Source organism: Pelobates fuscus, chromosome 8 (assembly GCF_036172605.1).
Source record: "Pelobates fuscus isolate aPelFus1 chromosome 8, aPelFus1.pri, whole genome shotgun sequence".
Lineage (NCBI taxonomy): Eukaryota > Metazoa > Chordata > Amphibia > Anura > Pelobatidae > Pelobates > Pelobates fuscus.
Genome location: NC_086324.1, coordinates 42,307,539 through 42,323,771, shown reverse-complemented (window position 1 = coordinate 42,323,771; position 16,233 = coordinate 42,307,539). Strand labels below are relative to the sequence as shown.

Here is a 16,233-nt window from a genome sequence, read left to right as displayed (position 1 = left end):
TTTGTGGTGGCGCTCCTTCCTAGCTGTGAAGCTTGTCAACATGTAAGAAGAGTAGTGACACTCAAAGAAAGTGGTAGCCTGCCGTGCCTTATTGCTTAAGTACGTCCTACTGCTTATTCCCCTGTTCAGTTTGAATAAGGAATCAAGAATCAGAGTAAGTTGCTCTGTTCGTAGCTAGAAGCTGAATGCATCCATCAGTTCTATTGTGAGTTGCGGTTTGTGATAAATTGCTGTTTTTTTTAAGCATTTAGCATTTTTACGTGTTTTCAGACCTCCCTTTCTGTGCACAATTTCTTTCTTCTGACCGCTACATTATGTATGGGCCCCTGGATTTAAAAATTGACCCGTGGGTTCAGCAGTACAGAGAAATTTGCACTAACACAGAACTGCATGCAAAGCTTGACTTCAAATACTTCAGTAGGGGGTATCGTCTGTTGGCTGTGACCGTTTTCAAAGTTATTTTATTCCTTAAAGAAAAGTTTATGCTTTTTTTTCCTTTCAGATTTAAGCACATATCTACTGATTTTGTTTCTATCAAGATTTTGCTCCAGTGTTTGGGCCTTGCCATGGCCCAATCAAATTAGTTACTTTCTACTCACAACAGTTCCATTTCTACTTTGCATGGGAAAAAAAGGGGAATTAAAGGAACCCCACCTCCCCACCCCCCAAAAGAGAGATTTAAAAAAAAAAAGAAAAAAGTAATAAGTGAGGTTATTTATTCATTTAGTTAGAGACAGAAACCTAGTGAATAATATGCTAAAATATTAATTTATTTAAATGGTGGTTGCTAACTAGAATAGCTCCCTGGTGGAGTTGCTGTTGCAAATGCAGTTAAATAATTCAAGTATTGTAATATGTATTTTAATGGTTTGTATATGTGTATCTCCTTCATGTGTTCCTTTGCATTTCTCAATAAGAAGGACCTCACATGTCTCCCTGATCTAAATACAGGATGCCTCCTATTTGTTCTCTACACCTGTGTAACACCTAGCATCGTGTCTCTTTCCCCCTTTTTTTGTTCTGGTATCCTCTCAGTTCCGCTTCTCAAATCCAGCCTCATTCTGCTATCCAAATATCCTACTCCATGTTTAGTTTCCAAAATACACACTAGATGTAGTTCCCAAATATCCCACTCCAAATTCCATTTCTTAACCCCTTAAGACACACCTCTTTGTAGGTAGGACTCGGGGAAAACTATTTCAACACCTTTCAACTATTTAGTCTCCTAGTTAAACGATCGATGTTCTAGGACAGGCATAGGCAACCGTCGGCACTCCAGATGTTTTGGACGACACCTCCCATGATGCTTTGCCAGCATTATGCATGTTAGAGCATTATGGGGGATGTAGTCTACAACATCTTGAGTGCCGAAGGTTGCCTACCCCTGTTCTAGGATCTCCAAGTCTCACCCTCATAGAGTTTGTGAGTGAGAAGAGGTCTTTGAAAAAAGTATAGTTAATGTTCCCTGCCCTGCATTCTCCTGCTGCCTACCTTCTTAAAGTGAAAATAAATCACTTTGGTTTGTAAATAATGAATTCCTTATGGATTCAGTGCAGGTTAGGAACGTCAGAGCTCACATATTGCTATCATGTTTCCACATATTGACTTGTGAGATGTTTTCTCCTAACCGTCTCTGTCTAGCTGGAAACAAGACTAATAAGGGCAAAGGAAGTTTCACCAAGATCTGGATTTCATAAAAAGACGTGCTGGAGTACACAGGGCGAATAAGCATTTACACCACTATGCAAGACACTACAGAATGGTAGAACAATGGTATTTGAAGAGTTTTCAATAGCTACAGTAGTAGCATGGACATTCACAAAGGACCACAATGAGGCATACATATCTAAAATTGCTACTTTGATCACATTGAAAGGCCTAGGGCAATCACAAAACAATTAAAAAATTTAACCCAAATTTTATTGCTTCATGGTTCAATTTTCCAATTGTTTTGTGATTGCCCTAGGGCTAGGCCTTTCAATGTGATCAAAGTTTAGATCATAACATATTACACTCCCAAAACTATAATGACATCTGTATTTTTTTTTTCTTGGTTTCATTTTTATTGTCAGGTTCAATTGCAGAATATTTTAATGAGCAAATATGTTGAATATTTCTTGGTTGAAGTGAGCAGATGGCAGAAGAAATTAATGGTTGCGGACATGGTTATTTCTGTCTGGTTGGAAGTCCAGCAAACTTGGGCACACTTGGAGAGTATATTTTCCAACTCTGAGGATATCAGAAAACAGCTTCCTGAAGATGCCAAAAGATTTGAAGGAATTGATTTGGATTTTAAGGTACTGATCAGTATATTCATGTTACAACAAATTGTTGCTTCACATTCTAACCATGTAAAACCAGAAATATGAAGATCCAAATACTCTTTACAGATGCATGGAGGTAATTTGCTATGTTGTGTCTAATTGGAGGCAAACCCTCACTCAATTTGTAAATTAGTCCTCTGTTAATAGGGGTCCAATCACATCTACAACATCCCAGATGTTGTAAATTCCACAAGAATAGTTTTACCACTTTCACGACACTCGTAGAATTGAAAGACTGTTCTAAACAATCACAAATATTTCTAAAACATTTTAACCAAATGTATAGAGTTTTAGCTACACAATAGCCGGAACACTTTTTTGTGCATTTTCAAAACATATAATCACATTTCCAACTTTGCTTTGGATCAATCAATGCTTCATGGATTTAAGTCTGCTTGTGCAACTTGACATTCTTTCATTTATATATGTTTTAGGATCTAATGGAAAGTGTAGTTAATACTAGCATAGTCATCGATGTAACTAACCAGCCTGGATTTCTGGAAAAATTGGAAACTCTTCAACAAAGGTATTAATTATGATTCTTACATAACTGCATTACTGGGTAGACCATTTTGTATATCTCTATTACTAGCAACATTATGCCACATTTCCAAATTAGTCCATATGATCTTGGCTGCAGCACGTAAATGTATATTACATCACTGGATTAATCCCTCTCCCCATCCATTATCATTGCTTCACACCAAAATGTTTTTTCTATTTAATATGGATTGGATCAGACGTTTTATTAAACAAAAACACGTGATGGAAAAAAAAATTAAATTGGCAACTTTACATTGAATCTTTGGCAAGATCTTTCCAATCCAAAATGAAATCTACTTTTGCATTCAAAAACTGGTACCTTACCAGAGTAATAACAGGCCAACCTCCTATAGCATAAACAAATAAACACCCTTAAAAAATTAACTAACCTTTTTTACTCCCTCCCATGCTGCTCCAAATTCAAATATGTTGGAGCCCACCACTCTTGTCTACTTTGTCTTATTGTGAATGACGTGCAAAAGAGATCAGGTTTTATTTTGTTTTGTTATATTTTTTTAATTTTGTCATGGTATTCCTTTATCCCAAAAATATTGCAAATGCTAATAAGACATCATCTCCCGTTTGTCTAACTTAATATGTATTATTTGTAACTCCTATATCTGCCAATTTTTATAAAATGTTTAAAACTAATTATGATTCTTATAGTTGCAGAGGTTATATTTAGTTTAATAATAATAATAATAATTATCAAATATATGTTCTCCTTCAGTAGAAGTTATAGGGATAACAAGACATAAATAATTGCTGTTGCTGGGAAAGTATTCAAACTATTATTAAAGAATAATACTCAGGAATTCTTTAGGAACAACAATGTCATTAACAATATCAGCATGGTTTTATGAAAGATCGATCATGTCAAACTAACTTAAGTGCATTTTGCGAAGAATTAAGTCGAAGTATAGATCAGAGTTTTGCAGTGGGTTTGATCTACTTGGATTTTTTTTCTCGAAATGAAAAGATCATTTTGTCGCTTTATAAATTAATTGTAAGATCACACCTTGAATATATTGTGCAATTATGGGCATCTTTTTTTTAAAAAAAGGATATCACACTAAAAAAAGTGCAGAGGTGGGATACAGAATTAATAAGGGAAATGATTGTTATGAAGGCGTGCAAACAAATTTAAATCTATTTAGTTTCGAAAAATGGTGCCTTCAGAAGGGATATGATAACATTCTACAAATATATTCAGAGCCAATACAAACCATTGCCTGGAAATCTATTCATAAATAGGACATAGGACACGATGTCACTCATTCAGACTGAAAGAAAGGAAATTTAGTCTTAAGGCAAAATAAATGATTCTTTACAGTAAGAACAATAAAGATGTGGAATTTTCTGCTTGAAGAGGTGGTTTTATCAGAGTCTGCACAGATTTTTAAACAGAAACTGGATGAATTCTTGCAAAAGCATAAGATTCAGGGATACAATATATAATATATCAGTTAACAGCGTCTCTATCCAAGCCGAGAGCTGACTGTCAGTCTGGGGTCGAGAAGGGGTTTATTTTTTCTAGTTGCAAAATTTAAAGAGCTTCAAATGGTCGCTGTCTTTTGGATCAACAGCAGAAACAGAGGTACTGAACTTGCTGACGCAAGTCTTTTTTCAGTTTATCGTAACTATGCATTTTAATATGTATATAAAAAAATACAGAGGTGTTTGAAAACAAAATGTTTTAATCATAAGCCAGTTGAAATTCATTAATTTGAGTTGGTACTCATACTTAACATTCAACTGCATCCTTTTATATCATTACGTTGGATGTCAATAACAATATCAAGAAGCCAAGTATTACAGGGGCAGGCAACCTTTGGCACTCCAAATGTTACGGACTACATCTCCCATGATGCTTTACCCACATTATGGCTTTAGGAACAATATGGGCGATTTAGTCCACAACACCCGGAGTGCCAAAGGTTGCTTACCCTTCTGTTTGGAAATACTGTATAGCAATAAAAAAAGGCTATACAATCTGAAAAACATTGAAAAAATTCCCAGGCACTTTACAAAACACAATTAAAATAATATGCATACATTTTACAGTTTTATATTTTACACAGAGATGTTGTCATGTGTTACTTTGTTTTTACAGTGCTTTCCAAGGTACAAATGAGAAACATTATGCAAACATCTGGCACCCAATAGTTTTAACCTTGGATTTCTTTTGTATTTAGAACGCACTTAACCCCCCAGCCCTAACACCATATATGTATATTGTTTTTTACATTTATTTGTAGGCTTACACTCTGTGAAAAGTCATTAGCAGACTATTTGGAAGCCAAGCGGCTTAGATTCCCACGGTTTTATTTTGTTTCAGCCATGGATTTACTAGAAATCATTTCAAAAGGAACACAACCAAAACAGGCAAGTAGCCAATATTCATTCCATGTTATTATCACATTACTGTGCGGAAAGAGGGACGTGAGTGAGTTTGCTGTTTTGCCTCTGTTTTAATAGGTAACCAGGCATTTTCTGAAGTTGTTTGATAATGTTGCTGATCTGAAATTTGAAGAAGAGGAATCAAAGACACAATATGCACTTGGAATGTACAGCAGAGAAGGGGAGTTTGTTCCTTTTACTAAACCATGTGTGTGTGAAGGGCAGGTAAGAATTCTATAGTAACATTCATCTCTGCACACGTGTTCTATATAATTCTATAAATCACTGGTGCATTTATTACTATTACTTTTGTGTGCCTGAATTGCAATTTCCTTCATCTTTTCCAAAGATAGTTCCTGCTTTTGAGTCACAATGAATTTAACTTTTTTAAGGTTTTATTCGTGATACCAGGAATTCTGTAGAAAAGAGAATGCAATATACAGGGGGGGGGGGGGAGGGGGAGGAGGGAGGGGGGGCAAAAATAGCTGAACTGGAAAAATGGCTATTTTGAGGATTTTTTTCAATTTAACAATTTATGCCCCCACCCCCCCCTCCCCCCAAAAAAATTGCAACTCTTTTGTAATTTCTGTAATATTAACAAATAAACCTTCAGTATTTACATAACAAATAACTAGTCCATTCATAAATGTTTTACTGTAAGTAGCAATAATACTTTGAAATGTATGAACATATATCTTATCGTAATGAAATAATATAGCTATAAATTACGCACACTTTCCTCATCGTATTTTTTTTTTACATGTTATTTTATACATTTAATATAGTTCTGAAAATGTTGAAACTATTTGCATATCTTTATTCGGTGCTGGGTGACATGTATTAGGCAGATATTAGCAAAAATATATATTTTTTGCGTTAGAAATGATTTCAGATTTCTATGCCATCAGCAAACTGCTAGACCCTGCAGCAATGTGTGTCACGGTGTCCACAGACTGTTTTGCAAGAAGGGGAAAAAACATTATCTACATAAATACTGTTACGTTTAGATACAGGCCTGTACAGCAAATTTTATTTGGGTTAGCACCTAAGAATTCTTTCTCTGTTATTATTTAACGTTATATACGGTGAATATTACAAGGCTTTGCACTTGGTGACTGTGTTTTGTGCAGGTGCAAAATGCCTGTAGTGTTATAGCTGTCTGTCTATGTGTGTGTGTGTCATGTATATGGCTGGCTGCATGTGTGTTTTGTCTCTGTGTGGGTAGCTGGGCGTGATGTGTTTGGCTGTGCCGCTATATGTGAGTCATGTGTATGGCAGTGCATGATGTGTGTTGCTTGCTGTGGGTAACTGTGAGTTAAGTCTGTGTCTGTGCATGGTTAGCTGTGAGTGATGTGTGAGTAGGTAGCAGTGACACATTTGTGTATGTAGAGATAGGAGGCTGCAGGTGTGTGGAATGCATGGTTTGTGAGAAACTGAGTGATGTGTGCTGCTATGTGTAATGTGTGGTTAGCCGTGTATGATGTGTGCTGCTATGTGTAGGCAACTGTGAGTGATGTGCATGGCTGTCTATGGGTAGCAGTTACACCCTTTGCAAACGCCTATGCTCTTAAACATGATTTAAATCAAAGGATGGGCAATATTCATGGTGGGGGCATTGACACCTGTGTATTTGGGTATAGTACGTATGTACATCCCTGGCACATGCATTGCACAGAATTACAAAGTTATTTATTAAAGTGAAAATTCAAATAGGATTTCAAATATAAGATCAGAGTAGCTGACTTGGACAATTTTTACAGTTCGACTAATTTGATCATAAATTTGAAATTCAGTTTGAATTCTCACTTTAGTGAATAACTCTGTTAGAGTTAGATTTAGGGGTTCTCGACCCTGGAGCTAAAGAATCATGAGCTGATGGGAGCAATTAAATATCCATTTCTATTGCCTTAGTAGTCTATGTACAACATGTCGCAAGTCTACGGCTAGTCTACATGACCTCTAGACTCTCCCTCCTGTAGGATTCCAATATCTCTTATCTGGCTTTGCCGGCATAACATGACACCTATCCCATAAAAATAATACAGGCTGTTAAGCTTTAATAAAAAAAAAAAAGATGATTTGAGTGGAATACCACTATATTTCACAATAAATAATGGTGAAATAATTGCCATGGCAATAGCATATTTTATAAAAAATATTTCAAACTGATGTTGTGGCTGTTTTGGCCTATTTAAAATCACAGATCTGGAGTTGCCGCTCTAATAACCCCCATGTAAATCTGGCCTTGGATATACATCTACAGATACTGTATCATTATCATGTAGGGACTATTTTGCACAAGTGGTAGGACTCTGATGTCCTCTCACAGGTCAAAGAACACCTCTGTGTGTTAAAGGAACCATATGTCATCTCATTTAAACTGTTGATTAAAATCTTTGTTCCCCTAAGGCGGAAGGTTGGTTGGGAAATTTAGAAGACACAATGCGTTCATCTATTCGGCAAGACATCATGGAAGCAGTAGCTGGGTATGAAGACAAGCCTCGAGACCAGTGGATGTTTGATTATTCAGCCCAGGTTGCCATAACTGGTAGTCAGATCTGGTGGGCAACTGATGTGGAAATTGTCTTTGAGAGACTGGAAGAGGGATTTGAAAGTGCCCTGAAGGATTATAACCGCAAGCAAGTGCGTAACTACCTATGTAATGCATTTTGTAGAAGCAATGTCATTAAAAAGTGTTTACAGGCTGTACAATCACCTGGTTAAAATCAAGTAATACAATACAAGACACTGCAGACTTGTATTGGAGCCTACAAAAAAGCCATGCAGTTTTTCTGCAAACACTACCTTCCTTCTCCATTTCCAATGGGTGTAAAAATGTAGCTTATGCATTGTGAGCTATATTGGCTCTAGTGCAATAAGTGGGAGTGGATAAGGGAAGATGGTATTTTCATTACCAATAGCCAGACAGGGGAACTGACGGAAGCCCTGGTGGAAAAACTAGTCTCTACGTTGGGTGATGGCCATAATTTCAATGGAGGTAAAAGTAGAAACGTCATGTGCTTTGCATCGGAAAATCATATATAACCTGTGTTTTCACTGGGTTCTATTGGAATCAACATTCCTAGTACTGTTAGTAACCTTCTGGTATTGCAAGAAATACTTTACATAAATAAATTTTCCCATAATTAATGTCACTTTCCTTTTAATTATACGATTTAACAGTATAATGATTAAAGTTAATCTCTATAAAAACAAAACGACCTTCACAAATGCATTGAACTCAACTCGAAAAAAGATTTATATTCTTTAAAAAAAATCTGTTTGTACCTGTGAGCCACATATATGTATGTAATAGGAAATACATGTTCAAAATGAAATGGGTCTAATAATGAGCTATTTATCGAAGCTTTTCACTTGACAGACAACACAAAGAGGCATGTCTTGTCAGTACCACTGTAAATTTCACAGATGCATTTAGCACTTTACATGTGATAGATTTTACAGCTTTTTTTTTTATTCCAAGTTTAATATCTCATCTGAATATAATTATTTCGCAGATTGCTCAGCTGAATACCCTTATAAACATGCTCTTAGGAGAAGTCACCCCTGTTGATCGTCAGAAGATCATGACAGTCTGCACAATTGATGTGCACGCAAGAGATGTGGTAGCCAGACTTATTTCACATAAGGTAATTTGATGCAGTGCAATTACCCTAATGCATTTTTAAAAGCATGAAATAAAGAATAATTTCATTTGTTGAAAAGCTCACCCCTACCTATGTGTAAAACTGACAGACTGTTTTGATGCAGTAATTTTTTTCGTAACATTTTTACATTCAAATTTAGACAATTACATTTACGAGTTTAAGAATTGACAATTTTTTCATAAAAGATATTGTCTAAATGTTTAAGGATTATGCTGATAATTGTGTTTGAAAGTTTTAACATGACAGATGTATTCATTTTGTTCCCACAGTCCTACGCCACGAACAATTCTGATTTAGTAAACCTTCCTATAGGAGTTTAGACACCTGTTCTGACTCCACGTTTTTTGTTTTTTTTTCTCCCCTGCATTTTATTAAATCACTTTGTACGATCTAATTTCCTCTTAAAGGGAAACTATGCCAAGCGGGAAGCTGGATCTTGTGAAACTTAAATGGTCTGCAATCTATCCCGTCACCATTCTTTTTGTTGAAAAGGTTCACAATACTCTGATATTTATTTCCAAATTTGCCACAATAATAACTCACTAAGCCGCCATCTTTTATATAAAAGCCAACTGTTCTAATACAATTGCTTTTGAAACTACATATAAAGTTTAAACCTAAAGATTGCCAATAGATTCTAAAAGATAAATGGTTTTGTAAAGTTTTGTAATTTATAGACTTGCACACAGCAAGACACTGTTCGCATGTAAACGGAAATTGTTTTGACATATATATTTTATTTTACACCATTATTAACAAGTCAACAAAGACATGGTACACATTAATGTACCATCACACACATGTCCTGGGCATGAAAAAGAATGTTGGGATCAGTTTGAAAATTATTAACCGAATTTCCGAAAGCGACTATTTACTCTTTTGTAAATAGACCATTGGCGTTTTAAAACTTTCAGTTGAAACAGCTGAATTTAGAGTAAAATCAAGAATAACTAAGAAATCTGTTTCTTCTTTTTAGTGCCTCTGCCAGGTATGGAAATGTAGAGTTGTGTTTTAAAATATAAAACACTATCATTATATTTCTGTTACGAAAAAGATTGATACATAAATTATATGTATTGTTGCTTTGTATGCAGGCACAGTTTTGTGATTTTTTTTTCTTTTTCTGTCATTGATCTGTTATGTTAAGCATGTAAGTTAATAAATATAATTAAAAAAAAAACACAAAAAAAAACAAACCACAAAGAACTTGCATGGACATATTCACTAAACTTCAACAATTCAAGAACAACATACTTCTCAAATGAAATAATCCATTTGAAGTAAATACCAAAATTCATATAATGTCCACCTATGTCAAACACCAAACATTAAACTATAAAACTTTCACACTAGCTTTCTAGAAAATTATAGAATGTGATGTCATCTGACGTTGTTTGACATTTGAGTCTTTTGTTAAAATCAATTGCTATCAATGTTTTAGACACAACTTTGACAATTTCTGTAAACAACCAAATTGTACTATTGTTGGCAACCCCAAAACAATCTCAAAAAGCACTCGATGCCGCACTAGTATGGAAACTCCGATGTCACATGGAAGTCAGAGATAAGATTTGCCCTTTTGCATTCAAATATCAAGAATTATCAACATTCTCCGCAGCACATCGCAATGGGTTTGAACTGGCAGTCTGCAAATACATGGGAACGTTCTTGGCAAATTCCAAATGTCGGCATATTTTCAGGCGAATCTGACTTGCCAGAAAAAAATTTCAATGAACTGTAGAAAATCAGCATTTTGTGCCAATGTATTTATTGCTGATGCAAAAAAAAAAGAAAAAGAAAAAAAAGATAAAGTGCTCATATCACAGCTGAGTTAACCATGTAATACTACATTAAGGGAAGCACTCATCATTGTTGATCATTGTACAGTTAACGTGTGGCGTGCTGAATATGACAATGTGTTGTATGATAATTCAGACTTCTTGTTGTGATGAGTATTGAACTAGATAAAAAGTCAAGAGAGGAAATAAGTAATCAATATGCATTTATATGGGCAGTTCAGAAATTTGACTGTCTAGGAATATCTATTACTAAGAATATAGAGAAAATGATGGAAGAAAATTTTTTAAGCCTGTTAAAAAGTACAAACTTATTACTTAGAGACTGGAGAAATTTGCAGATTACCTAGTGGGGCCGTATTAACTTCATCAATTCCTATGTCATTCCTAAATGGAATTATTTATTCCAAATGATTCCACTCGGGATTCCGGATATTTGGTTGACGTTACTACAAAACAATTTAGAGAATTTTATCAACAGGGGTAAGAGAAATAGAATCAATAGGAGAATTCTATCATTAAAAACTAAGGATGGAGGACTAAATTTCCCTAACATAAGAGTTATATACTGGGCTAATGTGATCACGCATATGTATAGGTCCCAGACGGTGACAGCTAGTGAAGAAAGTTGGTTTAGTATCGAAATGGAGGATCTGAGATTAAGAAATCCAGAGGGCTTACTATGGAATACGAAATCTTTGGACAAGATGGAGATTGATATTAAAAACAATATTATTTGGGCTCAATTGTTGCCGGTTTGGGAGGAAATTAAAAAGAAAATAGGCCTTAAGAATGCAATTATGGATACGGCTAACTTGAGAACAATAGAAGCTAATGTGATAGATCTCTCCTTTGATAGCTGGAGAACCCATGGAATAAATAAAGTTTCGCAGATACTAGGTTCAGATAAAATATTGCCTTTCGATATTATTTTACAAAAATATCATCTCCCTCAACGAGAGATATTTACCTATTTGAGGCTGAGACATTTTCTGCAGAAACACCTTACTAAAGAGTCTGGAAAATCGCTTATAATGATAAAATACATATTTTCAAATCAGACTGTACCGAAAGTTCTAGCTAAAGCAATAGAGGTAATTAGAAACATTAATGATGTAGCTAGTTTTCCCCAGAAGATCAAATGGGAAAAAGATCTGACGTGCTCTTTGGATCAGGAAGAGTGGTGTAAAGTTATAAATAATACTCACCGTCAGGTTCAATGTTTAAATTTATTAGAAACCTATTATAAGGTCATATATAGATGGCATTTAGTCCCTAGTAAGTTATCGCAGATGTACCCTGGAGTTTCCTCTAGGTGCTGGAGGTGTGATAAAGAGGTGGGATCATTTATCCATATTTGGTGGAGTTGTTCAAACATTCAGACCTCTATCAGGAGAATGCTAAGATTTATAAAGGATATAACTGGAAAAGAGTTAGAAATGAAACCAGAGGTAGTTTTGCTACATATGCAATGGCCAAATATGTTATACAGAAATAGATGCTTTATTATCCAATGTTTTATCGCATTTAAAATTGTGCTTGCACGGAATTGGAAATCCAATCAAGTAGTTCACTGGGAAGTTATTAAAGATCAAATCCTCCTTCAGACGAGGATGGAAAGAGACCTGAGTATACCATATTTAAATGCCCCAAAAAGAAGGGACCTTTGGCAAAGCTGGGTCGATAAAATAGAAGCCAGGTTATAAATCATACTGCTGTATACTAAATTTGTTACCGCTTGCAGAGTTAGAGCCCTGAGTTAAGCCAGATTCCTCTCCCTAGCCCGACCCCGCAGATAATGGTGTAATGTGTTTGTCTAATGTAATAAATGTTTGTACTATGTAAGGATGGAACCAGATTTGTACGGTTCTATCGCTATTTGTATTTCTGTAAGAAACTGAATAAAATAATTTATACAAAAAAAAAAAAAAAAAAAGATAATTCAGACTTCTAAGGTTCTAAGGCATTAAGGTATTTTTCTTTCCTACATGCAGGTATCTAATGGTCAGGCATTTGCGTGGCTGTCACAGTTACGTCACAAATGGGATGAAAGTCTAAAGGAATGTTTTGTTAATATCTGTGATGCTCAGTTCAAGTATTCCTATGAGTATCTGGGTAATACCCCTCGCCTTGTGATCACACCTCTCACTGACAGGTGAGTGTTAAGCCGCCCACAGATTCTTGTGCGGTGCCTTTTCGGACCTAAACCTCATTAAATGTAACTAATTATTGATTGTTGATTGGGATTATTTCCCCTTTCACCCATTTAGTGAAAATCAATAGCACTGTCAATCAAGGTCAAATATTTGCTAACACCATCAATTCATATGTGATTATGCACTAAAAGAAAGTGCCCATTGATTGGAATTGCTTCACTTCTAAGGTGGAACATTTGCTTTAAAATTATTAATAAAGTAATAATGAGCAGAACGCACCGCCTTTTTGATTTCAGATACTTTTCACTTAAATTTGTCCCATTTAACAACTCTTGAATTACATTTAACAAATAAACCGTTATTCCAACCCAGTGCAACCAGTTTGTATTTGTACCTTTCTGTATTTCTGTGGTTTAACCAGTGTATCTGTGTGTGTGTATATATATATACATTGTTACTTTCTTTTTATGCATTCACAGATGCTATATCACGTTGACTCAGGCTCTCCACTTGTCCATGAGTGGCTCTCTCTCAGGTCCTGCTGGAACAGGAAAGACAGAAACCACTAAGGATCTTGGCCGTTCCTTGGGAATCATGGTTTATGTGTTTAATTGCTCTGAGCAAATGGACTATAAGGTATAAACAGCCACAAATGTTACGTTTGACACTATGAAATGCTTTAGTAGATTGTATTTATTACTATCGACTGTTCCTTGCTGGGAAATTCTGGTGATTACTAAAGATAGTAAAAAAACAATTAATTGTAGCTACAATGCTAATTTAGACCACCAGGCGAAATTTGTAAAGTGAGAATTTAAGATGAATTCTAAATGAATTTCTCATTTAAGGTCTTAATAGCAAAGGTGCTAGGTTCAACTGGCAACGCATCTTGTAAGAAGCAATTTACAGCAACTACAGTGATAAACATTATGTACCGCTGATGTACAGACAATAACATAACACACTTTCTTTCAAAGTCACTTACTAAAATCAAACACTGAAATCTTTCAGAGACTACGAAGAGAACAATCTGTCCTGTAAAGTATGTCTAGTGGTGTACAGCAAGTGGTGGGAAAAACAGTTAAAAATAACCTTTATTAGAATGGGTTGAAGATAAACAAAAAACTTAACGAAAAAAGGGGGGGGGTTATAATATTGGTAAGACACACTGGACTAAGAGACAGGTGTGTCAAGCCAACGTGCGGGTACTAATGCCCTACTTACGACACTTGATAATGCAGTACTCTTACACTATGTTGTCTGGGTCGTGATGGCAATAATAAATATATATATATAAACCCGAAATATCAATATGATTCCAGCAACTGAGTATGTCTGTGAATAGGGCTCTTATAGAGAGTCGTGGCGAGCTCCGGTGTCTGGACCGTGTGGTCCGTCCGTCTTTAGCCGTGAGCGATGCTCGGCTATAAAGGTAGCTTTCCGGGAGGACGAAACTACTGAGTGCAATACTGTTGTCCTAGTCTCAGACAGTATTAAAGAATGGGTCCCCAACCAGAGATAATGGTCGGTAGCTTAACCTGGGGGGGGGGGGGGGGGGAGACAGACGTGGCTGGATATTGATAATGTGAGAGGGACACAGAGGGGGCCGTGATCCAGCTGAAAATAACGTCAGATCTGGATGCAGCTCCTTCAGGGTGCAACACGTATGGAATGTAATCTCTATTATAGAGATAATCGCCACCGTCGAGCGATAAGTAGTGATTCCTTGGTATATCTGTATGTGACTCTCGTTCTAACCATCAGATGCTAGTGATCCACCTTGTTAGTGTGGATGTCCTGGGCAGTGAAGGATGAGGCAAAAAAAGGAGTAGAATGGTGCCTTCGTGGGTACCAGGTACAGTAAAGAGGTAAGAGGGAAACAAGAGTGGAGGATGTATGATACGTGTGAGCACTGAATGTCCCTTTCGGAAACTAAAAAGTAAATAGTACCCTGATATGTGCACCGAGTGCTAGTGTGCTAGGATAAATACACACGGTACTTGTGCACTCGGGTGGCTGGTAACCGTCCCGTGTAGTTTTGCAGAGTGCACCGGGTTGCTATTTGATAATGCAGCCGGGATAATCGGTGCTAGTCAACCGGGAGGTAGGAATATAATGTCCGTCCGATATGTGCACCGAGTACTAGTGTGCTGGGATAAATACACACGGTACTTGTGCACTCGGGTGGCTGGTAACCATCCCGTGTAGTTTAGCAGAGTGCCCAGGTTGCTATTTGATAATGCAGCCGGGATAGTCGGTGCTAGTAAACCGGGAGGTAGAAATATAATGTCCGTCCGACGCGCGTTTCGCCTTTGTTACGAGGCTCATCAGGTTAAGCTACCGACCATTATCTCTGGTTGGGGACCCATTCTTTAATACTGTCTGAGACTAGGACAACAGTATTGCACTCAGTAGTTTCGTCCTCCCGGAAAGCTACCTTTATAGCCGAGCATCGCTCACGGCTAAAGACGGACGGACCACACGGTCCAGACTCCGGAGCTCGCCACGACTCTCTATAAGAGCCCTATTCACAGACATACTCAGTTGCTGGAATCATATTGATATTTCGGGTTTATATATATATATTTATTATTGCCATCACGACCCAGACAACATAGTGTAAGAGTACTGCATTATCAAGTGTCGTAAGTAGGGCATTAGTACCCGCACGTTGGCTTGACACACCTGTCTGTTAGTCCAGTGTGTCTTACCAATATTATAACCCCCCCCCTTTTTTCGTTAAGTTTTTTGTTTATCTTCAACCCATTCTAATAAAGGTTATTTTTAACTGTTTTTCCCACCACTTGCTGTACACCACTAGACATACTTTACAGGACAGATTGTTCTCTTCGTAGTCTCTTATTTACCACTAGGGTTACCCCCTGCTCTGTCCTCCGTGACCAGTTTGGCCACCTCTATTTTCTACTGAAATCTTTCAGTTTCAGTATAGTTGTTGCATTTTTTTTTGTTTCATAGTCCATTGGAAATATCTATAAAGGTTTATGTCAGACAGGAGTTTGGGGGTGCTTCGATGAATTTAATCGCATATCAGTGGAGGTGCTCTCGGTGATAGCAGTGCAAGTGAAGACCATACAAGATGCTATACGTCACAAAAAGAAAAGGTAAAGAAAACATATTAAAGTTTTAAGATTTTTAAATGGTGATTTTTGCTAGCACAATTCTTGACTTTCCTTTAATTACTCTTTAAACGGACACTATAGTAGTGGTCCTTGCGTCTGTAGCATGTCCCTACGAGCTTTGCAATGTAAATGCTACCTTTACATTGCTGCCTAGTAACACCTCTAGTGACAGTCACTCGGAAGGCCACTAGAGGAGATTCTTAGTC

General features: G+C 36.6%; 1 protein-coding gene across 1 annotated transcript in view; it reads left to right on the top strand.

Moving 5' to 3' along the window:
• LOC134571235 (dynein axonemal heavy chain 11-like) overlaps positions 1 to 16,233 on the top strand; it is a 260,314-nt gene that overhangs the window by 87,287 nt on the left and 156,794 nt on the right. The window contains exons 25-33 of the mRNA XM_063429407.1: positions 2,073 to 2,297; positions 2,759 to 2,850; positions 5,126 to 5,252; positions 5,346 to 5,492; positions 7,677 to 7,910; positions 8,786 to 8,917; positions 12,726 to 12,886; positions 13,367 to 13,523; positions 15,864 to 16,009. Of these exons, the coding sequence (XP_063285477.1) occupies positions 2,073 to 2,297; positions 2,759 to 2,850; positions 5,126 to 5,252; positions 5,346 to 5,492; positions 7,677 to 7,910; positions 8,786 to 8,917; positions 12,726 to 12,886; positions 13,367 to 13,523; positions 15,864 to 16,009 (1,421 nt within the window). The remainder of the gene's footprint in view (positions 1 to 2,072; positions 2,298 to 2,758; positions 2,851 to 5,125; positions 5,253 to 5,345; positions 5,493 to 7,676; positions 7,911 to 8,785; positions 8,918 to 12,725; positions 12,887 to 13,366; positions 13,524 to 15,863; positions 16,010 to 16,233) is intronic.